The sequence below is a fragment of the Colias philodice genome, chromosome 13, assembly GCF_061535455.1.
Source record: "Colias philodice isolate Cphi_HAF_F1 chromosome 13, ilColPhil1 Martin Lab GWU primary, whole genome shotgun sequence".
NCBI classification, from domain to species: Eukaryota; Metazoa; Arthropoda; class Insecta; order Lepidoptera; family Pieridae; genus Colias; species Colias philodice.
The window spans coordinates 7,749,269-7,777,050 of record NC_143098.1 but is presented as its reverse complement, the minus strand read 5'-3'; the positions used below and the strand labels follow the sequence as shown (position 1 = coordinate 7,777,050).

The 27,782-nt window shown below is 36.2% G+C and overlaps 1 protein-coding gene across 1 annotated transcript; it reads left to right on the top strand.

The window, feature by feature from the left end:
* The first annotated feature begins 1,185 nt into the window (after positions 1-1,185).
* On the top strand, positions 1,186-26,584 carry Slmap (Sarcolemma associated protein). The gene is made up of 13 exons (XM_089702552.1): positions 1,186-1,777; positions 7,251-7,367; positions 15,024-15,158; positions 15,853-15,957; positions 16,408-16,626; positions 16,893-17,042; positions 17,693-17,794; positions 17,994-18,146; positions 20,247-20,340; positions 20,836-20,931; positions 21,362-21,468; positions 21,942-22,154; positions 23,902-26,584. Exons 1-13 carry the CDS (start codon positions 1,556-1,558, stop codon positions 24,583-24,585), a joined length of 2,397 nt encoding a protein of 798 aa, XP_089558678.1. The 5' UTR covers positions 1,186-1,555; the 3' UTR covers positions 24,586-26,584.
* The last annotated feature ends 1,198 nt before the right edge of the window (positions 26,585-27,782 follow it).

Below are 27,782 nucleotides of genomic sequence, written 5' to 3'. Positions count from 1 at the left end.
AATATTACGTACATAATTGTGCTTGCGGTCAGCCGGACGGCTACCCGCAATGCGGCTACCCGCATAGTGCGTATACGCTCTTAGACTTGCAAGCTACTGTCAGACCTGTGTGTCAGACAGACTGTCGGACATTTCTTGCGGAAGTTTTCTTGTAGATGGAAAGACGGCCTACGGCCGTTTTGATTGGATTGGAGTTTAGTTGTGTGGCAACCGCAAGCACTAAGCCCGTGTAAACCGGACATAACTCAAATATACGGAACTATACTAGTAGAGCCATTTTAATAGGCAACATTTGACAGTTCAACAAAATTCAACAATGTAACCTAGTAACGACGACATTGAATAACATGATATTTCGTTTTGTTAGACCTGCACATTTGCTTAACTTTTTTCAAATACGATTACATATTTATAATAATAATGACCGATACAAGTAATTTTAAGATTTCATTTTACTGATAAACCATTCTAAACATAATAAACAATTTCTGAATTAAAGAACTGACGTCGCTACAATTTTGTGTCAATAAACCTTTTTTCTTTTTAAATACCAGAGACGTTACTCTAAAAATCGAAATCTGACATCTAGAATCGAATGCATTGATTACTTCTGAATAAAAATCATCTTATATTAATAAATGTGTTTCAAGTTCGATTGACAAATGTGTCAAGTCAGTATCGATTAATTCACTTTAATCGATGTTTTTAAGCAGGTTACCTCTCTTCAAAGATAAAATTGATAGACGTCAAATGTTGCCTATTAAATTGGCTCAACTATAGCAGCGCAACATATTTAAAATAGACACACACCTTATTTTATTATTATAATATAGTGTTGCCTTGTCTCAACAAATAACGTTATCCTCAAATTGAAATAAATACTAATATTAAAGTACATATTGTCGTAATTGGTCGTAATGAAAATAAGTAACTGCAAAGTTCTTAAAGAACTGTGAATAAATAAAATACAATTATTATGAATGAACACTGAATGAATTAATTAAAATACAGATCTGCCAAAACTGAAAGAGTCAAACTAAAATAATGACATTTTTATCTTCAATAGTACCATAGAGAAACTAGAAAAACAAATGAAGTAAGACCGATAGAGAGCAGAAACGGTCCCAAGTCCCAACTCCCAACTCAACAAAACAAATGTCTGATTTCTGCACCCATTTCGTAAGTTCTCTGAATGATATTTTCAATTGACGCCCAACATATGTGATTTGTTTTGAAATTATACAAAAGGAGTAGTTTAATATTGCGAAATACAAAATGAGTGTAAATGTGATATACACTTAGGCACCTTTTTGAAATTCAGTGGATTGCAAAATATAACTAATTGACCAGTGAACGAAAGGAATCAAGTTTCATCTTCTTAAATTTTTATATACCTTCTAGTGCTATTAGATGCTCGGTCACATTCAAATTCTACTATTTAGCTATATTTTTTCTTCAAGATGGCAGTGAATAATGTCTACCTTTCACCATTACGCCAGCGGTTATATTGTTTCTGTTAACGATGTGCTACTCTTCACGGCGGTTCGAGCCCTAAATGCTAACTCTCAAGGATAGCTGTATGATGGTGATAGCAAGGAGTAAGAAAGTCAAACCACAAATGACTGCCACAACGAAGAATATGGATTACAATTGGACAGCTGGTCCAGAGCCGCCAAGTAATAACCAGGATGTGGGAGTCCCAAGGGCGGTCTTTATTCCCCATACGAATTCTTTACCATTTGAAGAAAGGCGTGTTACGTTGGAAGAACCTGTCAAGGTATGTTTTGATTGAAAATATGTATTTACATTTAGGCAGGAGTAGTGATTATCGTAATATTTAGAAACTGTCTTTCTTATTTTGTTTGTTTCTCATAGATTATTAAAAACAATTGTATGGCCTTGTGTGTGTCATCAACAAAAACTTTTGTTGCTCTTTATAAATTTTACACTCCCTTATGAATATAATTAGGAAATACTTAACAACAAAGTATTATTGTCATGTTAAATAAGAAGAATGTATCAAATAAGAATTTGTGAAATGTGAATTGTCTGTAATTCAAATATAATTTGGATGTCAATGTTTTCATTTTATTATACTTTGTATAAAAATACCTAAACTGTATTTTGCAACAATTGATAAGAAGGATTCAGAGTTAGTCAAGCACTTTAAAAAGATGCTTTTTTAAGATTATACTGATGTGATAAGATTATCATTAAACATGTGCGAAGGAGTTGATGAGCTTCATACTGAGCTAATATCTTGTAAACTATTTGCTTATCTACACTAGTATTTTGAAGAGGTAATATTTGTGAGAATGAAAGGTTTTATCTGGACATACTGAACTGATAATCAAAATTCTTTTAAGCCACATTAATGTTCTGTTTGTGTTGGCTATATTTTGTAGTCTGGGTCAAACCAGGTAAGGCCAGGACTAACCGCTAGCCATAAAATATAGTACAAGAGTTATTAATACTAAACATAATTATTATATCTATAAGGGTGCACTCACACACATCAGTCACCGTCACGGCACGTCACCGGACAGGATTAAAAGGTAAAACTGTACATTATAGGGCGTGGAATTTGGGGGTAGTGGGGGGTGGAGAGAGGGGGGGTGGGTACTAGGAACTTCCCCTGTAAAGGGGGGGGCGCGAAAATTAATAGTTTTCGAGATATTTACAAATTAAGTTTTGGTCCGCCTAAAGCAAAGGGGGCGCAAAGTAAGGACTTAGAAAATTTTTGATCTAAAGTGAAAATTGTATAGGAATCATAAAATACATAATTTTTATTCAAAACGCTAAAATAAGCATGTTTTATAAAAAAAACTTTTTCTCTAAAATTATTGATGATTGATGATAAAACCTAACCTAACCCTTTCCCTATCTCCTCATGTCTTTTTTATATTGTCTCAGACACTGCCTTAGCTCCGGCGCTACGGGAAGTGCAGCCCTTCCGCCCTTGCGTGACAAAGCACGGTCGCCCGTACTCCACTTCGCAGCTTCAGCTTATTGGTCGCCTTCGGCGACCAGCCTCAGCCGCTCCGCTCCGCACGGCTCCCGAGCTTTGTCACGGCGGGCGAGGGCTGCTCTCCCTCCGCGCCTCCGGCTTTTTACATACACTCTAGGGGTAGGGCAGACAAGACCACGTGGAATTCGGGGTTGACAGCTTCGGTTCTGTGGCAAGTCTTATGATAATGCAATGCTTATTTTAGCGTAACGTTTTTTAGCTAGATTCGGACTTTCGCAGCTTAATATTGAATACATAATATTCCATCATTGAAAAAATTTACATTTTACAATCCGTCATGTATCTTGGTAATTATCAAGTTTAGAGAAAAGTTGCCCCAACAAAACATGCTTTTATTAGCGTAATCTTTACGATAAAACAACACACGTAGGTATTTGATTTTTTTTTGCGCGTCGACGGAGCCCCGCTTCGCGGGGCTCCTATTTCTGTGTAGTTTTTTTTTTAAAGAAACCTAACCTAACCTAACCTAACGGCTAACCTAACCTAAACTAGATTTTTTTTTGCGCGTCGACGGAGCCCCGCGAAGCGGGGCTCCTATTTCTGTGTAGTTTTTTTTTTAAAGAAACCTAACCTAACCTAACCTAACGGCTAACCTAACCTAAACTAGATTTTTTTTTGCGCGTCGACGGAGCCCCGCGAAGCTGGGCTCCTATTTCTGTGTAGTTTTTTTTTTAAAGAAACCTAACCTAACCTAACCTAACGGCTAACCTAACCTAAACTAGATTTTTTTTTGCGCGTCGACGGAAATTGAGGGTGAATATCTCCGCCATTTTTGATTTTAGAGAAAAGTTGTTCCTATAAAACATGCTTATATTAGCGTTATCTTTACGATAAAACAATAATAAATAGGTGTTAAAATGACACCAACTCCATCAAAAGTCCTGCGCCCCCTTTGCTTTAGTCCAACCCAACTAGCTCTAGTGTTAAAAGGTTATCTAGTAATCCGAATAATCGGACGATTAAATTATTTTATTCATCCGGTAATCGGACGACTAATTTATTTTATTCATCCGTTTAGGGGACGACTAGACACTTCGATTAATATTTTTGTTAAATTATAAATTGCGAATATTAATAATTTTATTTTATTTAATCTATTTTACAAAAACTATACTTAATAATAATTATTTTTAATGTTGTTGTTAAAAAATATACAAATTTCATAAATAAAATTTAAATTATAATATTTTTTTGTTAGATAGAAATGTTTTACCTGAAATGAAACGCGTTTGACAATCGCTGTAGGTCAATTTGACACTGTCATAACAGTAAGTTCGCGTTTCAAAGATAAAATGGAGTAAAATTTTCCGATTTTCAAAAATTCGTGACTCAAAAACAAAAAGTTTTCGCGCTGTGAAATTTCAGATTTAGGTTCCATAGGACAATAGCTAACCACAAAAAAAATTACGACTCTCAACTCCACGCCCTATAATGTACAGTTTAGCCGATTAAAAAAAAATATGTATCAATAGTTCTAGTATGACTCTGTTCCCACACGACAGTCGCCGGCACGAAATCTATCAGTGACGTCCCCGGTCAGGCACGTCAAATAATCTTTCCATACATGTACCATACTTTTATCCCCACTCACCCGGTGCCGTCACGTCTCAGTTCAGTCAGCGTCGTGCTACCGTCAATTGCTACATGTTCTCTAGCGTGACACACGTCTAATCACTGACTAACCTGATGTATGTGTTCAATGATTCAGTCAAACCGGCGACGTGACTGACGGACAACATGACGGTGACTGGTGTTTGTGGATACGTACACAAACCGTCACCGATCAGTCATCGGTGACTTGACGGTGACTGATGTGTGTGAGTGCACCCTAACTATTTAATTTCATATTCAACATAAAGTTACCAGTAAGAATATAATCAAAAATCTGTACTAATATTATAAAGCTGAAGAGTTTGTTTGTTTGGACGCGCTAATCTCGGGAACTACTGGTCCATTTTGAAAAATTCTTTCGGTGTTAGATAGCCCATTTATCGAGGAAGGTTATAGGCTATATATCGTCACACTACGACCAACAGGGGTGGAGCCACGGGGGTGAAACCGCGTGGAGCAGCTAGTATTTTATACAAGCTGTGTCTGACATTAACTTATGGGACATGCCTATAGGCCAAATCAAGTATTTCTATATCTCATGTTATTCTAATATATAACTTAAATTACTGTAAAGTTTTATCAAATTAAGTTAATTAAGCCAAGTAGCTATTTTATAAACATCCTCACAAACTTTAGCATTATAGTTAATATTAACATGATTCATATTTTAAGTGTTGACTGACTCTGTCTTTACAGGAATTATACTGAAAAAAAAAACAACTATAAAATTAAACCTGTCCAAAAAATCTCATCCCCTCTAAATTTGTGTTGCTCAGTTATAAATAATAAATAAGAATAAATAAAATGCAGAGATTTTCATTTTTATATATTTCATAAAAAATAAATGGTAAATAGTAACTACAATAAACCATTTATCCACAAAGTTTTACCAATAGTGTACTTTTAACAAATAATAAAGTAAAATAACGCAAGACGCCTAAATAAATGGGTATTATTATTCAGTATCTTCTAACCAGCTCAATATAATTTATCTTCTTCTTATATATAAAAATGAATCGCAAAATGTGTTGGTAAGCGCATAACTCGAGAACGGCTGAACCGATTTCGATAATTCTTTTTTTTATATTCCTTGAAGTACGAAGATGGTTTTTATGTAGAGAAAACGTAAATATGTACCACGGGCGAAGCCGGGGCGGACCGCTAGACTATTATAAAAGAATATGCAGATTTTATTTACATAAATATATGTACATAAATTTTTGAACTTTATACATTATATTAAATAAAATGCTTCATGCAAGGTAGAGTGAAAATAACTGTATTTTTAATGGTATAATTTCTCTTATCTCTTAGTCTAATGAGAAATTTTATCAAAGAATTTTCTTTACAAATCTGGTGTCTTAATTATTATTAATCAGATTTGATTAGACACCCTGCAAAATCAAATAAACAAAAGGTTCTTTAGTGCATTCCTTCGTTTTTATGTAACCAAAGAACTAACGGGCTTTATATTTCACATTGATGATATTATGTGACACTGAATTCAAAACTCTCAACTATTATATTTTTATTTTACTTTAATTTTAAAATAATAATAGTTGAGTTATTCCATCCATCCATTCTATTATATCCAAGTTGATGAAGTCTGATGTATATTTGTTATATGTACTACAAAAAATTAAGGATTCCTTGGTTCTAAAGATATTCCTATCAACTTTGTACATATAAAATCGCATACAAGAGTGAGCTTGCTCCTTAAGATCGTATTTGTATAAGTCCTACTATATTCGACACTAACCAAAGCAAAGAGAATCTCAACTAGTCAATACATTATTCCATTCAGTCGACTCATTTAAAACTAGTGCAGGTTCAAGCCGCATTTACGTTCCGATCGCGTTATACGTTTATCTGTAAGTCGCTTAGTATGGATGTCAGGCGCGCGCGGGCCATACTCGAGTCAATCAGCATGACCCAGGCTACTCGAGACGCTACAATTGAACATTGGCAATTAAATTTAACAAGATTAAATGGTGCTATTCCTAGCTACGCATCTGCTACGCTTGCAGCGGAAGTTATTTCTTATCACTTATTTATTATGCTTGCAGGATGTGTTCAAAATGATACCATAAGTGCCGTGACCTAGAATGGCCGAATTAAATATTTTCCATAAGGTCTATATTTTCGTTTCGATCATAATCATCATTTTAATTTTTAACCAGTTACTGTATTAAATTAAAATAAATGAATAGTTTCACTAAAACAGGAAATAAATAGCAGTCCTTGAATGAGCAAAGAATCTCGTTTTGTTCCTACAACATTACTTCTATTATAGCTGTTTGTGTAATTACAGCGCAATTTCTTCGCACGAGTGCGTCATACATCCTATGCTTTTTTATACATAATATTCCAAATTTAATATTTATGTATATAGCAATTAGCAAGCCATTTCCATAATTAAAAGCTAATTAAAATATTCATACCTCTTGAGGGTATGTACCTTGTTCATACTCTACGCAATTTTATATTTTTATTCGTTATCGAATCTAAATGAATAATATTATACTTTATATTATTAAAATATGGTTTATCATTATTTATAAATAAAATTATTCAAATGACATCATTTTAATCATGCATATTTTTTTTACAGATCGGCAGGTACGTGTGTAAAGGAGTGCCTTGTCACACGAACACAATATTTGACTGTAGAGTACTCTCTCGGCACCACGCTACTCTGTACTATGAAAAGGGACATTTTTACCTTGTGGTAAGTACCGGGGTATTATATTTTCTAAAAAAAATCATGATACTCAAGATCCAAAGGCGGTTAAATTTTGTTTAGTTTCAAAAACTTTATTTTAGCTTAGTTTAATAGCAAAACTACATATTTGATATTAACATTAAGTAATGCATTATTGAAATTTCATAAACGCCCTAGTGAAAATGTTCAATTCACCACATACCTACTACCTAAATAGTAAATATTATGTATACAATCAACATTAATAGTTCTTGTAAAGTTTCACGGTTGAGCCAGAAGGCTATATATAGGGTGTACCAAAAAGTAGTGATGAACGGAAGCTGAGAGGTAGAGGACCTAGAGGGCTATTCGAATCACCCCCATGTATGTTATGCGATTTTTCGTATTTTCGGAGTTATGACGTTTTTTTCAATTTTTCACCTATCGCCGAGTACGATGATATTTTCGCTCATGCTGACGTCAATAATTGCGGAAGATGCTTGATTTTTTTTGTGTGCTAAGCTGAAAGAATGGCCAATTCAGTATGGTAACATTTACTATCGTTAGATCTTTGAATGGAATAAAAAAAAGAATTAAATGGCAAGAAAGATAAAATTACCCAGTATGTTCACCACTTCAAGGGCCCGTAAAAAAATAAAATCACATAAAAAAAGTTTTCCGTTTGACTTTTAAAAACTTGCTCTATCTACCAGATAGCTACCCTGAAAATTTCATTTTATTATTCAGAAGGCTTCAATCGAAAAATTTAAATCTAAATGTGGTAAGTGCAAAAATTGAATTAACATGATGATCATTAAAACCAATAAATAGGTGTTTAATTACCAGAAATTTTTAAAATAACCCCGCTGTTGCTCAATGCAAGTGCGACATCACCGTAAAAAGTTGTCTTTTAAATGTCTGAATGCCCTTTTATCATTTTTAATGGTTTCTTCTGCTACTATGAATTTCCGGGTTATTTCGTCCAAATTGTGTAATAGTAAATAATAGTGTATAGTAAATGTTACCATACTGAATTGGCCTATCTTTCAGCTTAGCACACAAAAAAAATCAAGCATCTTCCGCAATTATTGACGTCAGCATGAGTGAAAATATCATCGTACTCGACGATAGGTGAAAAATTGAAAAAAACGTCATAACTCCGAAAATACGAAAAATCGCATAACATACATGGGGGTGATTCGGTTAGCCCTCTAGGTCCTCTACCTCTCAGCTTCCGTTCATCACTACTTTTTGGTACACCCTGTATATATATAACATACAATACCCTGATGAAAATTCAGCGAAACAGATGCGATATATCTTCCACATGGCATAGCACTGACAGTGTAATATATTAACATTTATTATTACATTTTTATAAGATTTAATATTGTCATAACGCTGAATTCTAGACAGTTCTTAGTGATATATTTTCAAGTCGAATCAAGAACCAAATAGTATATGGTAACGACGTTTAATCCGTCCAAATTGAATAATAATAGTGAATATACGATAGTACGATACTACTTTTACAACTCTTAACGATTAATTATATGCACGCCTAGTGAGAGGTGGAATTTATAGACGCATAATATGCGTCTATTTAGAAAAGGCTTAAGGCGTTTAGCCCGCTGTGATGACCCCGATTTATAAATGGAGTCTTTCAGGTGCTTACAAGTTTTCTACACAGACTGAAGCCTTTCTTGTGTACTCAGCACCGTAAAGGAGCTCTTAGGGTGACAAATCAACATCGAGCTATGCTGCGCTGTACTGCGCTGTGCTGTGTTTGGTCAACTCGCTCGTCTAATATTTTAATGAGGATACAAACAAACCATGCTGCGCTGCGCTGTGTGAGGCTACGCTCTGTTTAAAAACGCAGCAGTCTCGAGCGAGGCGCGCTACCTGCCGTGCTGAGCCGCGCTGTGCCGAACTGTGCTATGTTTTTATGGAGCTCTGCCATGCTGCGCTGTGTCGAGCTTATCACTACATAGTATAAAATAAAGTCGCTTTCTCTGTCCCTATGTCCCTATATCCCTTTGTACGCTTAAATCTTTGAAACTACGCAACGGATTTTGATGCAGTTTTTTTTAATAGATAGAGTGATTCAAGAGGAAGGTTTATATGTATAATAACATCCATTAAATAGTGGAGAAGTACTGTTATTTTTGAGGTTTCTAATGTGATGTCGTAAAAAATTACATTTATTCCGCTTACATTGCAAACGCAGGCTGAACGCCCTACGAGTTTTATCAAAATAATGTACTAAGTATTTATACACATTGAAAAGGTCTACAGAAAAGTCCGCGATGGTATATGTCTATCTCTTATGGATAACCCACAATAACTTATTTTTGTCATTTACTTTTTACGACAAATAATGGCTAATTTTCGAAGCGATTTTAACCAATACAGCATTAATCCTTAACCAATTAAATACCTTGAATACATTGTTCATTTAATATATTATGGCCCTTTACACCGTATGATTTAAGTGAATATTTTCGAAGATATTACAGATTTAAAAATTGCGGGACGTAGCGTTTGCGGCGGTACCGGCCGGCCGCCCGGCTAAACTAAACTAAAAAAAATGTTGTGTGGTTTTATGAAACCACGGTAAAAGTGAAACTGTTCGAACGGTTCCGAACACTGCTTTGTGTAGCGCGTGTCGCGTGACGGTCGGCTGCCGAGACCAAAAAGTTTGAGACGATGTAATAAAAGTTTCACTTTAAAAACAGAACTTCTTTTTCAAAACAAAATAAACTTCTAAGTAATAATAATAAACATATCAAAGCACATATTTATCTTTGTTTGGCTTAGTTTTGAGCCTTGTCTGTCCATCTTTTCCCAAGTAAAAATCACGGGAACTTCAGATATCTCTTCATTGTCATCGTCTTGCTCGGTTTCGTATGTCTCTTCTTGTATCTCCACGTTGTCTTCCACCTCACTGTCATTTTCGTCTTCATAGCAGAAACAGAACTTGATTCTTCCAGCAACAATCTGATTTGATCATCGTTCATTTTGACATGAAGTATGGCCTAAAAAATTGGTTTTCACATTATCATTCATACATATATTTTACTATACATACTTCATAAAGTATTCATAAAGTAAAAATATATAAATGTACAAAATATATAATATTAATACTTACACAAAAAACTTGCACCTATACTCGCGTCGGTCTTACGGACCGATTGGCGCCAAATGCTCTATGACACGTGAACTTCTGCCGACCACGCCACGACCCGCACTAAAATGAAGTTAGCCCCAAATCCGGAAACTAGCAAGGAACTCGACTTCACAGGATTTACCTGCATAAAAATAATTACGAAATTGTGTTTCGTCTGTCTCACAGACCAACGCGCGAGTATAGGAAGGTTAAAAAACGTAGCTTAAGAAACACAGCACAGCACAGCGCAGTACAGCGCAGCATCGTTTAATTGTTAAAAAAACGTAGCTTATGAAACACAGCACAGCACAGCGCAGTACAGCGCAGCATAGCTCGATGTTGATTTGTCACCCTTAGGGTGTCAATCGATCTCATAGACTAACCCTTTACCTACGTTCAACACTTAATACCTATTAACGTTTAGGATATTATAAATAAAAAAAACCTAGCATATTCAATCTGTAGTTGATAATACTTACCGTATGTTGACATTGCAATAAATAATTGAATATATCAGCTACGGTTTGAATCACGTGCATAGCGAGCGAAGTCTCGTGTTCTCTCGACAGTTACACGCTTCAGGCACGTATATTTCTATGGGTTGAAATAAATAATACCAATTTATTGGTTGTGTTACTAAAATAAAATGGGAAGTTATTAATAGCGACTGCTTTAATTTTTTTTTTGCAATGACTTTTTGAACCAGTAACATGTACGAATAATGCAATAATTATTGTAATATATATGAGTATCTCTATAATCTTCATTTACATTGACGAAAAATTAGAATTATTTAGAAAAAAATGAAAGAATTATCATACAATTACTTTTCAATTAAGAATCACGTCAAGGAACTAATCCAAATCTTTAAAATTATTATGTTGTAACTGATTTTTTTCTATAGAAAAACAGTTCTCGTTCACCGTGAAACTTCTAAATACATTAAAGACATAAATGTTTTGCCTTCATATTATTTTCGTGGGTGACACACATGCCCATAAATGTGAAATGCCATCTAATCTAACTTTATTAAATCTACGTAGGTATATAATACCAGTACGTAATGGAAATATTAGTCGACATAAATCCATATACGTATCAAGCTTTTAAAGTGTGTAGAATGTCTGCTTTTATCTATACTAATACATATTATAAAGCTGAAGAGTTTGTTTGTTTGTTTGAACGCCCTAATCTCGGGAACTACTGGTCCGTTTTGAAAAATTCTTTCGGTGTTAGATAGCCCATTTATCGAGGAAGGCTATAGGCTATATATCGTCACGCTAAGACCAACAGGAGTGGAGCACTGCGGGTATAACCGCAGGGCACAGCTAGTAATTAATAAGATGCTCATGAGAGCATACATATGATGTATAACTAAAAGCTTTATAATACAGGTCTTAAATGTGAAACATTGTGCATTCTTTTCAATATTTTATAAAAAACATATTCTTCCAGGGAGCACTCAAACTAATGAATCTTGTAACATGCAGTTCCATTATCTAAACTATTATATAACAAAGGTGTCATTAATTTAGTTAAAATTCACTACAATAAAAGCTAGGCTTTTGAATTTTCTATACGGTCACTATCAAGCTTTGAGACTCCAATATCTGTCTTGTAGAAGTATTTTAAGTAGGTATGTTATCGCGTAACGTTAGTAGAGGAGCGGTTCCCTGTTATCCTAGCCCTTTCTCTTTCTATACTCTTATATTACAATGCTGGCATCCGCAACTAATTGTTATGAATTCTTATGGGCAGCGTGTGTGGCACTCGCCTAGTGCCTACCATCTGCTAACACGTCTACTCGTTTGCATCTCAGTCACGTAAAAAAATGTCTATAATACTTTGCCTATAGTTAAAGTAACCCTTTGAAATTCAAAATATAAAGACAAGTACAATGAAAGCACGTGACCACCCACGTATATTCATGATTGTACATATGTACGTTACATTCTTATGAATGGAAATGTGCCGGCTCTCACTGACGCCCACAAAAGATTTCATCTGTGGCCATAAGCCTTCGTCACCTCAAATCACTACTGAGCTATTTTCAAAAGCGTTACACAATATTTTATTTAAAAACCATTTTTATGTAAGTATTAAGAAATGCATATATGTAGATGTTATATTGTTTTTTTAATACTGTTCATACACTTATTCTGTATGTCTATTTGAAAAACTGAGCAATATCGTACGGTATTAGATAATGCCATGGTGGGTGGCTCTGGGCTAAGTACTCGTTGGCCAAATTATAAATGACAGTGAATTTGTTTAAAACTACTAATATACATACTAAATACTTTTGTCACAGATTTTGTATTGAATATACTTCCTTAATATTGTTATGGTGTTAGAGTTTGTTTCCACGATGCGATGCAATGGTTAATAAATAGTGTCAGTTATAAAAATAGAAACACCGTCGAGTAATATTCCACCTTCAAAAGCGTATCGTTTACCAATTGTACTGTGTACCAATTGCTGATATATTTACTAAGTATGTAGTATATTATAGTGTCTTCATTAGAGATGCATAATGGCGTCTGTCTCGTATCATATCAAATGCATTTTAGCCTTTACAACGAGAATTGGATTACAATGAGCACATACATATTAGAGACGTCTGCTATAGTGATATTATTATAGATATTTAGTACGTAATAAATGTAATTTATTCAATAGAATCGTGTATTTATCGTCATGCGTACGCAGCAAGAAGTAAATTTCGTCCTTGGATAGAACATTTAGCGTAGTATCTACAAAATGTCCAAATTAGCATTGAGATATTACACGAGTTCAAACAACCACTCCAAAATAGGATACGAACGAAACGTTTATTAATTAACTAGCCGCTCCGCGCGGTTTCACCCCCGTAGCTCCTCTCCTGTTGGTCGTAGCGCGATGGTATATAGCCTATAGCCTTCCTCGATAAATGAGCTATCTAACACCGAAAGAATTTTTCAAATCGGACCCGTAGTTCCCGAGATTAGCGCGTTCAAACAAACAAACAAACAAACAAACTCTTCAGCTTTATAATATTAGTATAGATAAATGTATCGCGGCAATGTTATTATTTATCTATGGGATGTTATTGCGTTACAATAGTATGTTTAATGCTTTATGATCTATTTATCAAATTCTATAACGTCCGCTGTTAATTTCAACATTTATGAACGTAACGTTTTTATCACCATTAAAGGATACGCGGTTTTTATTGTTAAAATAACAGTTTACTGCATTCGAATAGTGGAAAGTTAAATAAAATGGGGTCCAACAGTTAAATCGATAAAAACACCGCCTGTTACCATATAGCATGATGAGTTACGTGCTACATTGAAACAGGTTTAGCATCCTTTTAATTGACGTAAATTTATAAACACCTAGCGACAGGCGAGTTGCGACTTCATTGTTGCGGCTTTGTATAGTTATTGTTTTCACTGGTGGAACTTGCGGTTACTCATCATGTACTTAAAACATCCAGTTCTTACGTAAATTTATTACGTAACTAGCGGTCCGCCCCGGCTTCGCCCGGGTTACATATTTCGCAATAAAAGGTAGCCTATGTTTTTTCTCAGGGTCTAAAGATTATCTGTGTCAAATTTCATCAAGATCGGTCCAGTAGTTTATGCGTGAAAACCATACATACATACATATAAACCTTTCCTCTTTATAATATTAGTATAGAAGTATAGATAACAGAATTGAAAAAGTTCAGATGAACATTTTCAATTTTCATAAATAATAAATAATCGGTGAACATTATATAAACATTCTTTTTAATGGTAACTTTAGATGTTATATAAATAAATTATGATATTTAATGTATAGATACTTAAAGGATCAATTACATGTCCAGTCAGTTAGTTGTTTAACTTGATCTAGTAAATAACAGTAAAAGCTTTGATTGAAAACAACCTTTAAAGATCAACGCGTAGTAACCCTGACCGGGAGACGTTGATTAACAGAATCAATGAAATATAAAGTGCAATAAGTGTGATTCATACAACGTCGAGGTGCTTTTAAAAAGATAACTCCGTAATAAAGATGAACGAAATGTATGGCATTTTCACAAAAGACGTACCTAGCCTATTTATTTATGATTGCACATGAGAAAGACAATTTTCCTTATCACGATTGCAAATGCTTCATATATTCGACACAACACACGCTAGTTACTGTGTAGATAAATGTTTCTTTGTCTTCCAATTTGCATTTGCGTACTATTCTTAGTACTAAGTATTGTGCAAGTAGTTTGCCGTTCTGGGAACTCAGAAGGGACAAAATCGGGCATTATTTATATCAAGATTTATTATTAATTGTAAAAAATGCTTAATGTTAATGTGTAGATCAGTGGTGCGATGTTTAACGTCACGGCTTAACTATATGATAATCGAAGTAACAAGGGTTGGCGAGATTAAAGAGATAGGGGTGAAAGTTTTTGCCGGTGCTTTCTAGGATACGGCACAGTTAATTTATCAAATTCAATTTAAATTATATATAATCAATGTTTTTTCCAGGACAACCAAAGCAGTAATGGAACATTCATAAACAACAACCGCTGCTCGTTTGTAAAGGAGCCGCACGAGGTGTACTCCGGTGATGTTGTGCAGTTTGGGATCCCCGTCGTCGAGAATATTGGCAATTCAGAAAAGGTGAACTTATTGTCTATGGCATAAAGTCGAAGGTAGTTCGTATTGATTTGTATAGTTGATAGGGGACTACAACAGGATAAAAATATTCATTTTGAGAGCAGAAGAAATTGTGTGAGTCTGATAGTACTTTAGATCTATTATTAATTACTATAAGTTTATTTCTAAAGAAACAGGTATGTACAATATAATATGTAGACCCTCTCCTTCAGACTAGTGGCAAAAATATAACTTATTTTGGTAATTTTTGTGAAATATAATATATTCACCAATACGTCTCACAAAACGATTTTAGTTAATCAGCGTTATAAATATAAATGTATTTAGTAAATAAATACATGTAGGGTTACATAATTATGTGAACAATCACACCTTCTGACCCCGCGGTCACGGTAACTGACCATTGCAACAGCCGGGTCGTTAACTAGCAGGGATTATTATTTATTATTTTTGGATTGTAACTGTAAATAACATCGAATACTTTATAAATAATTAAAATTCTTGGTTCGTGAATATATTGCAATCCCTTAAGAAAACCATGAACAATCTAATTGAGTTCTAAACTTGGTTGTACTACACTGCTTTTGTGTAATTATAATTATAATTAATATGTATCAAACAATGCTTCTATTTTCGTTGAATAAATAAGGTAGGTACTGTAATTGATTAAATATTGATAATGCAATTGTTATTACAGAATACATTTCCGCCAGTGGTTGCACTTTTGAAGCTGTACCATCCTGACGGCACGGAGGCGAAACTGCATCTAAATGAATTATACCAATTGAACACTTATGTGCAGGTGAGTTCTAAAAGAACACATATTTCTTACTTAATATTATTTGAAAGTAGTTGAATAACAGACCTTTTCTTGCAAAAACTACTATATTTCTGTTTAGTAAGTTTTCTATTTACTGCATATCATGTAATGCTAACTGCGCGCTGAAACAATTGAATTGGTATTAGACCAATGATATTATAAGTAAAAAAGTGTAGATCTTGAAAAATGTCACATCAACGTATACACGATTGGACTTCAAAGTAAGATGGCATGATTCAAATATGCTGAGCGAGGAAGAGACAATTGAAGTAAAATATGTTAATGTAATGTTAGCCATGTGCCAGTCCTGTATCGGTAATAACCTAATAACACCATCTTACTTCTAATATAATTATCCACGTGCCAGCCTTGTAACCTAATTATCCATCTTCTAATATCATTGTCTAATACCATATAATGTTTGTGTTGCAGGAGGCGATCCAGCGCGAGGTGTCGCTGGAGACGCGGCTGCGCACGCTGCGCGAGTGCGTGGAGCGCACGCGCGGCGAGGCGCAGAGCGCGTGGGAGCTGTTCGTCGGCGAGCAGCGGCTGCTGATGCGCGTGCACACGCTCGAGGCGATGCTCGCGGCGGGCAAGCACCCGGACGCGCACCACGTGGCGCAGCTGCTCGCCGACAAGAAGAACTATCAGGTAAGCGCCTAGGTACCATGTGTAAATGTGGTTTTTTATGCGGTTGTGAATCATATGGGAATGAGATTAAGGAACCAAATACTTTGTTGGTGGATTGAAATTTTATAGTATGATAAATATGTTATGGCATTTGAATCTACTAGATATCACGTATCGTAAACTATGCGCTGAAACGGTTGAAAAGCTAATGGCATATAACGTGTTTATATTCCAAGAGGCGATAAATAAAACATATTTTTGTGCTAAAATATTTATCATATTAACAGGAAGTGGCGCTAGAGAGTTTGCGGACGGCACACGAGCAGCGGCTGGCGCTGGAGGAGAGCCTGGAGCGGCGCAGCAGGGAGGCGGCCGCGCTGCACAACCACAACTGCGCGCTGCGGCTGGCCGCCAACAACGCGCTCGCTGAGTTGCAGGTCGGTACTCGCTGTTAGTGGGCGGCCCGTTGTCATGGCAACGGGCACTGCGCTAGTCAGTCTGCGGACGGCGCACGAGCAGCGGCTGGCGCTGGAGGAGAGCCTGGAGCGGCGCAGCAGGGAGGCGGCCGCGCTGCACAACCACAACTGCGCGCTGCGGCTGGCCGCCAACAACGCGCTCGCTGAGTTGCAGGTCGGTACTCGCTGTTAGTGGGCGGCCCGTTGTCATGGCAACGGGCACTGCGCTAGTCAGTCTGCGGACGGCGCACGAGCAGCGGCTGGCGCTGGAGGAGAGCCTGGAGCGGCGCAGCAGGGAGGCGGCCGCGCTGCACAACCACAACTGCGCGCTGCGGCTGGCCGCCAACAACGCGCTCGCTGAGTTGCAGGTCGGTACTCGCTGTTAGTGGGCGGCCCGTTGTCATGGCAACGGGCACTGCGCTAGTCAGTCTGCGGACGGCGCACGAGCAGTGGCTGGCGCTGGAGGAGAGCCTGGAGCGACATATATCATACCTCTATAAACAAATGAACTCAAAAACAACTGTAACAATTAAAAAATACTATTTCAACCAACAGCTTTACTGAGTACCTAACAGATTTTTTTTTAATTTCGGTAAAAATATCAAAGTGTTGAATATAACAATATTTTACAGAAAATGGCAGCACGATGCGAGCGCAAAATGTGTGCGGCGCGACTTGCAATATCCACCGCTGAGGAACGGGAGAGCGCTCTACGGAAAAGATTACCACTCACTGTGAGTTCTTAAATGTCAACTACTTAAATAAATAAAAATATTTTTTTGAACTAATAGTAATTTTTGGCAAACAACATCACAGTTATACATGCCATGATATGTTCTAAAGTTGTAAACATTTTCTATGAAAAATATCCATTAGGTTAAATGATAATATTATTGCCTTGTGTGTTTTAAATTGGTTTTGATTATTTTACAGTATTCAGTACAAAACGGCGAAGCGAAAATGTTGGTACTCAGTGCGGACAGCAACAAAATACAAGACGCGAAACGCAGCGGCTCCCTCGAGGAGGCTGTGAAATCATTGCCCGACTATATCAAGATGTTATTGCCTCCCAGTGTTCTCAATAAGGTCAGTGTATAAGAAACTAGCGATACACCCCGGCTCCGGCTGTCTCTGTAACTTAGCATTCATGGATGACATATCCAACGGAAAAGGAATTTTTGAAATCTGTTGAGTAGTTCCAGAGATAAGCGCGTTCAAACAAACTGTTCAGCTTTATGTTATTACTTTAGATGTATTGCATAGTTATAGTGATTACGTCAATCATAACTTTATTTAGCGTGGTTTTGAATTAATGTTTAGGTTACAGATATGACTGTCGGTAATATTATATCAAACATTCATCAATTGTTTTGGTTTGCAATACATAATTGAATAATAAATTCACTATATACAAAGAAAATCTATAGAATAACTTGTTGGTATGTCTTAACTCTTAATTAAAATTATTATAGACTTTTATTTTTCTGAATATCTAACTATTATTTTATTTGCTTCGTTTTGATACATATACGGGTATAACCGCGAAAAATTGTCCCGTTACATTCATGACATCATAACAAACGTTACATACATGACTGAATGTTACTTACATGACCATTATAAAGCTTAGTACATATATCAGTTATCTTTTCTTCCTAGCATTAAAAAGTTAACGTCGACACGGTGTCTTACACTCACACGACAGGAAAAAATGGAGATATAGGTAGGTAAAACCAATTCAAATCATAAAATAATGAATTAAAACAAAAAGATGCATAAATCAAAATTGTATTGAAAAAAATTGCTATTTTTTCCGCTTTTTATTCCTTTCTGCATTTTTCGTTTGTAGTTCTTTATATTTCTCGGGATTTTGAACTTGTAACTTCTCTCGATATTTTTTTTGCCTTTCGGCATTCGTCAACGCCATCTGTAATTCGATTTTCTCATTTGAAAAAATAATTAATAAAAAAAATTAAAAAAAAACCCGACTGACACTGCAAATTCATAACACGCAGTCGGAGGTTACACGGCTACAAAATATTACTGGCCTCTACCCATTCTATACATCTTATATAGCCTCCGACTGCGTGTTATGAATTTGCGGTGTCAGTTTTTTATTTTTTTTATTAATTATTTTATTTTATTCTTTTTTTTGTACAATCAGGTAAAACATATTAAGGTAATGGAAAACTATAGATAAAGACCAATCCAATGATATCTTGCACATCAAAATCCGTTCAGCCGTTTAGATTTGAAAATATTATCGTCCTTTTTTCGCGCAATTTTTTAATAGACCTATGTGTTCTAAGCCTAACAACATGTCATGACTGTAACGTAACACATTTCGTTACACATCGTTACAATCATGACAAAAAATGCGGGCGACATAACCTTAAATTAAAATTACTACTCGATTGTGAATGCTAAGAACCACGAAGTAGTCTTATTCTTTAGTTTTATAGTAAACCTACGTAAAGATTTATAATAATAAGACAGAATATATATACTTACCTCGCAATCGAACACTTTAAATACCCTTTTTTCGAGCGACAAATCTCACATCAACACAAAACACCATTTCTCTCAAAGAAAAAATGGCTGCTTTTGTTTTTTAAATGTTGCCAGCTTGCCAAAAGGTGTTGCCACTCAATAAAATAAGAGAAGGATTCTGATAATTCTTATAGTATGGCAGTTAGAGACGTTACATACGTGACGTTACACACGTATAAAAAAAGTGGACAGTTTTTAAAATAATAATAAAAAATCGATTAAGGCCTTGTACATTAAAAGATTTTTATGTACATGTTGAATAAGAACCGAATAACTTAAATTTTTCATAAAAATGCGAGTCAGTCATACCATTTCGTAGGGGTTATCAGTTTTTGTCACAAGGGTGTTAGGTGGACAAATATTTTTTATATGGACAGAAAAGTGGAGCCAGTAAAAAAAATATAAAATAAAATATTTCTGCAAGAGATAGATTGAGTTTTATGAAATAATCTAAAAGAACACAAGCATACCTTTTATTACATATCTAACAAAACACTTGTTGTCAAAAAACGTTGATGCCATATGAGAAATAAAATGGGAACATTGAAAAAATAATTCATGTACAATTTTTCGCGGTTTTACCCATACATAGTTTAATACTTAGTGAACTAATTTTTTTTAATGTTTTTGTTACAGGTGGGAATAAAAGCGATATCGGCTGATGGCAAATCTGTAAAGGACATCGATTTAATACTAAAGAAAAATATGATTAATAATACCGAAAATAAAGGTACACATAATTTACTTTTACTGATTATTTTTTGACTTCTATAAATAAACTAGCTGTCCGCCCCGGCTTCGCCCGTGGTACATATGAAAAATAGATGTTGGCCGATTCTCAGACTTACCCGATATGCACAGAAAATTTCATGAGAATCGGTCCACCCGTTTCGGAGGAGTATGCAGACTAACATTGTGACACGAGAATTTTATATATAAGATATTATAAATAAATAAATAAATATTATAGGACATTATTACACAAATCGAGTTGATTGAGTTCGATTGAGTTTATCACATAAATATTTGCCCCGTTTTTTTTTTATATAGTGGGGAAATCTTCCAAAGATACCCGACCGGGGATCGAACCCGGGACCGTCGGCTCAGTAGGCAGTTACTTTACCACTGCCCCAACCGCGTCGTCAAAATGTAATCTATTTCAGTAAAATATGCGTTTTTGCGGAAATCGCCTTTTAAAAATCTCTATGTTTTATTATATTTACAGAGAAACAGCAAGAAGAAGAAAGCTCAGGGGCGAGCGGTGAAAAGACAGACGAAACGAATTCATGTGAAGATGACGAGAAATCGCGACTTAATCATGGTGAGCATTTTCACTTAGATACTTTTATGATTTGTTACTATAGTACGATGCAAACTTAATGGCGGCTCGCAACATCGTACGATCCGATGCGCAGAAAACAATTTTAGGTATTAGCGGCCTGCACCTAACTTCCGAACCGCCATTAAGTTTGAATCGAACTATACAAGAGCAACAAGTATAGTCTATGTGCTAATCCAATTTGTAAAAATAAATAATCTATCTCCATGCCAAATATCATAAAGATCCGATATGTAATGTATTCATGTTAAAGATTCAAATATGTGCACGAACTTGAATTCATAAAATATAATATACAGATTGATTGTTTTTTACGTGAAAGATTCCTCTTAACGAACTTTCAATAACATAATTGAAATGCATATTTTAATGTTCACTAGCATATATTTATTCGAACATAATTGAATTTCAGAGGGCGATAACGAGGTAGAGTCTTCTAAGCCGCTTGACGGCGAGATCCACGCGGACAACAACGCGAACTCCACATTCACTGAGGCTGATAGCCGAGAGGAATCTCCTGTGAGTTGCAAATTTATTTGAATATTACTTTTACTCTTTAAATTTTAAGCTGAGGCTTGATCCTCCTCCCTGAATTTATGAATTCTTCATCTTTCTCTAGATCGTCTTGATGATTGATTTATTCAATGTCAAGTAACAATTAAACAAGAATATACAATTGTAATGTAATTTATACTTTAGTTAGGTCACTACTTAAAATGAAGGGATCAAATAAAACAAAAAAATATTTTGTAATATTTTATTCACATTACTAGCATAAATACAATAGTAAAAGTAAATAAAAGCTATGAACTAAAATTAAAATTATGATGTTGATTTTGGAACGCTAATGTAATTTTTTATTCATCGGCCTATGTTAAATTTATTCGATTCAGTCAATAGTTTTCAAACTCGTTAGTCTAAACTAGTTTTCTCTCTTTCTTTCAATATTGTATCAAAAATTTTCATTTAATTTTTTATTAAAATGCCACCAGAGCAAAGCGGGCGTCGAGTACGCGAACATCCTGCGCGTGATGGGCGGCCTCAACGAGGAGATCAAGGCGTTACGCGAGCGGCTCGCGGCCAGCGGCGCGGAGAACGAGCAGCTGCGCGGCGTCCGCGACGAGCTGCTCGCCGCCCGGGAGCCCGCCGAGCTGCCCGACACGCACGACGCGGCCACCTACCGCGCCACCATCGCCGACCTGCAGGTATACCTTTTTTTAAGCTATTGCATAGCTTCTATCGCGGGCCTTGAGCGCGGGGACCGAATCGAGAAATTCCGTAACGAAAAAACCTCACGCTCCCCACTCCGACGGACACGGAGGTGTGGCTTGAAGGCATAGCATGCAATAGCTTTACCGCGGCAGTCCCCGAGTGCCACACGTCTTTTTTTATAGTGGGGAAATCTTCCAAAGATACCCACGGCCCCCGGGGAAGGAGCCGTGGGTTATGTCGGATTCTTACCGACTAAAACCCCACTGTGTTCCGTCGAGCCGCTTTAATGATGGGGCCGCGGGTATTGGTTGGAATTCTTCCGCGTCCGCCTGCAGGTATACCTGCCTACCTGCGCGACACTACTCTAGCTATACTATAGTCGGCACGGCGAAACGTGATCCCTATGACACTGACAGTTATTCCCAAGACAAAACCTTGTAATGGCGTCACCATTCAATTAGTAACGTATTCGACGCGTCCAATAATAGCATTTATTAATTTTTACCTAGCTTTATTACATTACAATGATATTCCGTTGGAATTATAACAATTCTACACATATACGAGAAATTATTTCAATCTGACCTTACGTTTACGTCCTGCAAAACTTACATCTTTTGGTATTTATCGACTAGTGCGGAAAGTATCGATAGACATATGTCGATAATGGAAATAGTGCATAATTTTAACACCGAAAAATCAAACCAAATAGTGAGACTATACCTGAAAAATATCTATGATAACCTACCTATGATAACAAAAGTTTTTCAGGCAAATTAAATAGGGACTTCCATTTTCATGATAAAATATTGATTATGATATTTGCCACTAGCTGGCGTATAAGTCAAGAAGCGTGTAGTATATGACATATACTTACAACCAATCAGAATTATTATTTTTAAATGGCGGAAACTACACAGCGTTACTTCCGTCAGAAAAAAAATCTGAGTTACTCCCTAGTCGCGCCTAAAGAAGTTTTACTTCAATAGCGAATATATATATTGTCCTGTCTTAGTTATGAAATTGGTCAACAGTCAATGGTTCTAATAAATAATAACTTCATCTATTGAATATTTAATCAATCCAGTCAGCAATGGCGCCATATGTAAGAATCGTTTGGAGCTAACAGATAATTCTGACTGTCAAATATTAATTTTCTATAAAATAATTTTGCGACTATAACATATCTTATGTTTCAAGTTTGTTCAAACTGCACACGTGGTGCAGATCAAATTTAAAATCGGTTCAGTAATTTTAAAGTCCATTTATGTATACAGATAAATGTACTAATACTAGTGTCCCGCCTACGACTGGGCTTATAAAGTGCTCTATATCACTTTCTGACTAGAATCAACTTACTACTATTATTTATTAGTTATTACTATATCCAGTTAAAAAAAACATGCCATAAATTCGGCCCATTGTGACAGAAAGACAAACAAACAAATATAGATATCTCTTATTATATTAGAAAGGAAGCATGGATAAATATGTATGTCAATTGAATTCAATCTTCTTCTATTCTGTATAATAAAATATCATGATTAATATTGGTTTAGGGAATTGAAAATATTTATAGTCCCCTTATTATAAAAAATGCTTATGTAATATGTAATAATAGTACTTTTGTATATTATGTATGGGGATGGGTTTGCGGGGATGGAACAAGGTGTTTAAACAAAAGATAGTATTAATAGTTTAATTTATTTATTCATTTTATTAAAACAAGTCAATTTGCAGGCTCAACTAACTCGTTCAACGGTAACGGAGGAGGCCAACATGGCGGAGATAAAGCGGCTCGCCTCCAACGCTGCCGAGATGCAGGCAGAACTCGCATTCCGTCCCACGCGCGCCGACATCGACGACCTCTCGGCCGTCGTGGGCAGCCTGCGCGCCGAAGTGCTCGACAGGGACAAGCAGATACAGCGCCTGCAGGCCGCCATCGAAAAGGAAACGAAGCAAGCTGACACCGCCGACAAAGCGGTCGAAACGTCGCCGGAGGACTTGCGCGAACCCTCGCCGGACGACAGCATAGACACCAAGAAGATCTCTGCCGAAATAGACGAGCTGTTCCGCCTCGACGACGACGACGACGACGAGACCGAGTCGACGGCGACGGAGATCAACCGGGACGAGAGCGAGGCCGTGGAAACGGAGTGCGCGCTCAGCGAGTACGTGCGGCTGGACGACGAGCGGCGCCTGCAGCTGAGCCTGCAGAACGGCAGTCTGCACGCGCTGGAGGAGGAGCTGGTGCGCGCCAAGGAGCGCTGGGCCGAGGGGTGCGCCGAGCGGGCCCGCCTCGCCGCGCAGCTGGCGCAGCTGCAGGCCAAGCCGCTGCGGCTGGACGCGTCGCACGCCGTGGCGCTGGCCGTGCCCGTGCTGCTCGCCTGCCTGTACTACGTGCTGCTGCCCTACGTCTCCTGATTGACGGCCACCTGGGACCCGCCCGGGTACGCTTAGCGCCCGACGGCACGTTCTCGCTCTCAGGAACTTTTGCTCACCGTTTTTTGTGCGAATTTTTAATGAATATCGAATATCGACTTTCTATACGAGCGTTCGACGGCGGCCACGCGGATAGGCGCGCAGCGACCGGGTACCTCGATTCGAATATTATGTTTATGTTACTGTTCGAAGGCTGAGTATTTATGTCCTAGAGTAATTTAGAGTATATTATGACGTTTGAGATTGTTTTGTTGGCCTTCGTTTTGGTAAATTAGCGTGCGCGCCGCCGATTCGCATCGCGTGTTCGGGTTCGAACGATTCGATCGAGCTCGTTTCGGAAGTGCCATTCGTTGAAGTGACGCGAGTGCGCCGGAGCTCGGTACACGTTTGGAGACGTTTGTGTAATATAGTATTGTTTCTGTAAAAAGTGTCAGTATCTTATAATAGAAATTAATATAAATTCGTTGTTGATATCTGCCATAATAAATAACTGTATATTATTTTAATCTTAAGGCCTAACGACTGTTCTATCTTGTAATAAATTTGTCGTCGTACGGTTCGTGTAAATTCTAAATCGTTCTATAGGTAGACTATCTCGCAATGGCAGAAGGGTCACATTGTTTCGCGGCGCATGTTGTAGTGGGCGTAGTTTGTTACACTAGACGCTCCATACGAACAATATGTATAACTGCGTTTTATCACGAGCCTACCTATGCCGCCTTCAAGAAATAGTCTATTGAAGAAAAAATATGAATATATTCTGCTGTGTTCTTATCTACGTTGAATATTATTCATTTGTGTGTTCATTCTCTATGTATAGGATTGCGTCGCCGATAGACCGCCATCATTTTCTTAAAGAGAGAAAAATAAGTATGTATTCGTATTGCAACAACATGACTTCATTCTGAAAAATAAAGTATCGAAATTGTGTATTTTGACCAATAATTATAAAACCTGTCTTAAGCAAACTATAAAAGATTATTGTAAATTTATATGGACTGAGATTTTCATGTTTAGATAGATGCAGTTCTTAAAAAATGTTATGTCACACAAAAAGTGATAAAAAATACGTTAAAATCGATTTCTAAAATTTAGTGCAACGCTTGTATTGTGATGTTGATAGTGAATTATACTAAATGTAATAAATGCGAATGAAGCAATGCAAGGGCGACGAAGTTCTCATTACTATCGAAAGCTGCACATATCATGTATGGGTAACGAGTGGTTATGGGCATTTACATTTATTGATTTGGTGGCGAGGTTATTTCGAATCGTTTGCATTTTTCTAGTCTTTAGAATCGACATCGTTTGGTTGCGTGACATTTAATATTTCAATATCGATTTTTTATCTGTGTTCGAATCGAGTGACACTATCGATTAATTTGATTTTGCGTTACACTTTGAATCGAATACATCGCTTACGGCAATCGATGGGTTTTTGTAGAATTAAAATTAACACATTAGAAAGGGCAGTTTAGTTGCAATACTCACAGTTAGTTAATTTGATGTAGATTTTGAGTTGTATTATGAATAGGTCATGCTTATTGTATTGCATCGTTTTGAATATGTTTTGAATGATGTAATAAGTGACGGTGTGTGTTTTAATTGATCGGCGCTTGCGATCTCGGCGACCTTAGAGATTGCTTCGCTCTGTGATGTCAACGCCAATAGATAATTTTGTAACAAACGTATAACTAACAAATTATATTAATTATCATTAAGGTAAATATAACTACCACGTTGAAACACTATCTTTTTATTGAATATTTATTTTTTATTGTTGCACATGTATTGTTATGTTCGATGTTTTATTATGCGTTTAAACCACCTTATTGTAAATAGATGTATTTTGTAATCCTTATGTTTAGTTTCATTGCGTCGAAGACTTTTATGTTGTATTTTAAAGAGTAAATAATATTGCATTCAATGTGGATGTACTGATAAATTTATTGGAAATAATATTGATTTGTTTAAAATAATGGTTTTATTTTCCCATCCTTTAATAAAGCTGCAGTGGTATGATGGTACTTTCTTTCGATATACATATTTAATCTGTAATACTAGAATGAAGTAAAAATTAATTTTATAAAAGTAACGCTGAATAAACGTGTCTTAGGAAAATATATCTACTTCTAAATAAAACGAACACTGACTTGTCCAGAATCCAGATAGTAGATACTTACTTATTGTCAATTACAATTTTTGTCCTCTAGTTGAAAGTATTGGAACATATTTTTATAATTATTATAACAATTTAAACGGGCCATTTGTAAAAATCATTTCGACTTATTAAATAGCTCTTCACTCATCTTAATTTTTTTTTACAATTTGGACGGAGGGAATCTTTACATTCAATAATCGTACTAGCTGACTCAGCAAACGTTCGGCAAGGATGCCGTTATCGCTTTTGGGTATAAAAATAGTTTACAACCTATTTTCAGACCTCCGGAATATACAAAATATTCATTTCATTCAAATCGGTCAAGCCGTTTCCGAGAAGTTTGGCAACTAACACTGACACGAAAATTTTATACCTTTGCTAGCGGTCCGCCCCGGCTTCGCCCGTGGTACATATGAAAAATAGATGTTGGCCGATTCTCAGACTTACCCGATATGCACAGAAAATTTCATGAGAATCGGTCCACCCGTTTCGGAGGAGTATGCAGACTAACATTGTGACACGAGAATTTTATATATAAGAAGATATTATCTATGGATATGTATAAAAGAAAATCGTGCTAGCTATACCATTTATTACTCAGAAACTGCAGGAACGGCTGAACAGATTTCAATAATCTTTGGATCGTTGTATTTCTCGGCGCTAAGATTAGGATAAATTAGGATAATAAACAGTAAATATGTTTAGAGCGTTGAAAGACGAACTTAAATATAGGTACGAAATATCTCCATGAAAATCGATATTAATATTCTCAGAGAGTTTATTAAGATTCAGCATAAGTCCACATAAAAATAAAAATAAATTCTACATCATTTCTACACTACATTTTTATTATGAAAGTTCAAAAGGAATTGGTACATACATCAGCTGTTAAAAAGATCAATGGTGCGTACCTACTTGCTGGGCTACAAAACTACACGTATAAATTAATGTGAATTCATAAATTAAATTAACACACTTTATTGTACATACAATAATATATAAACAATAATATGATACT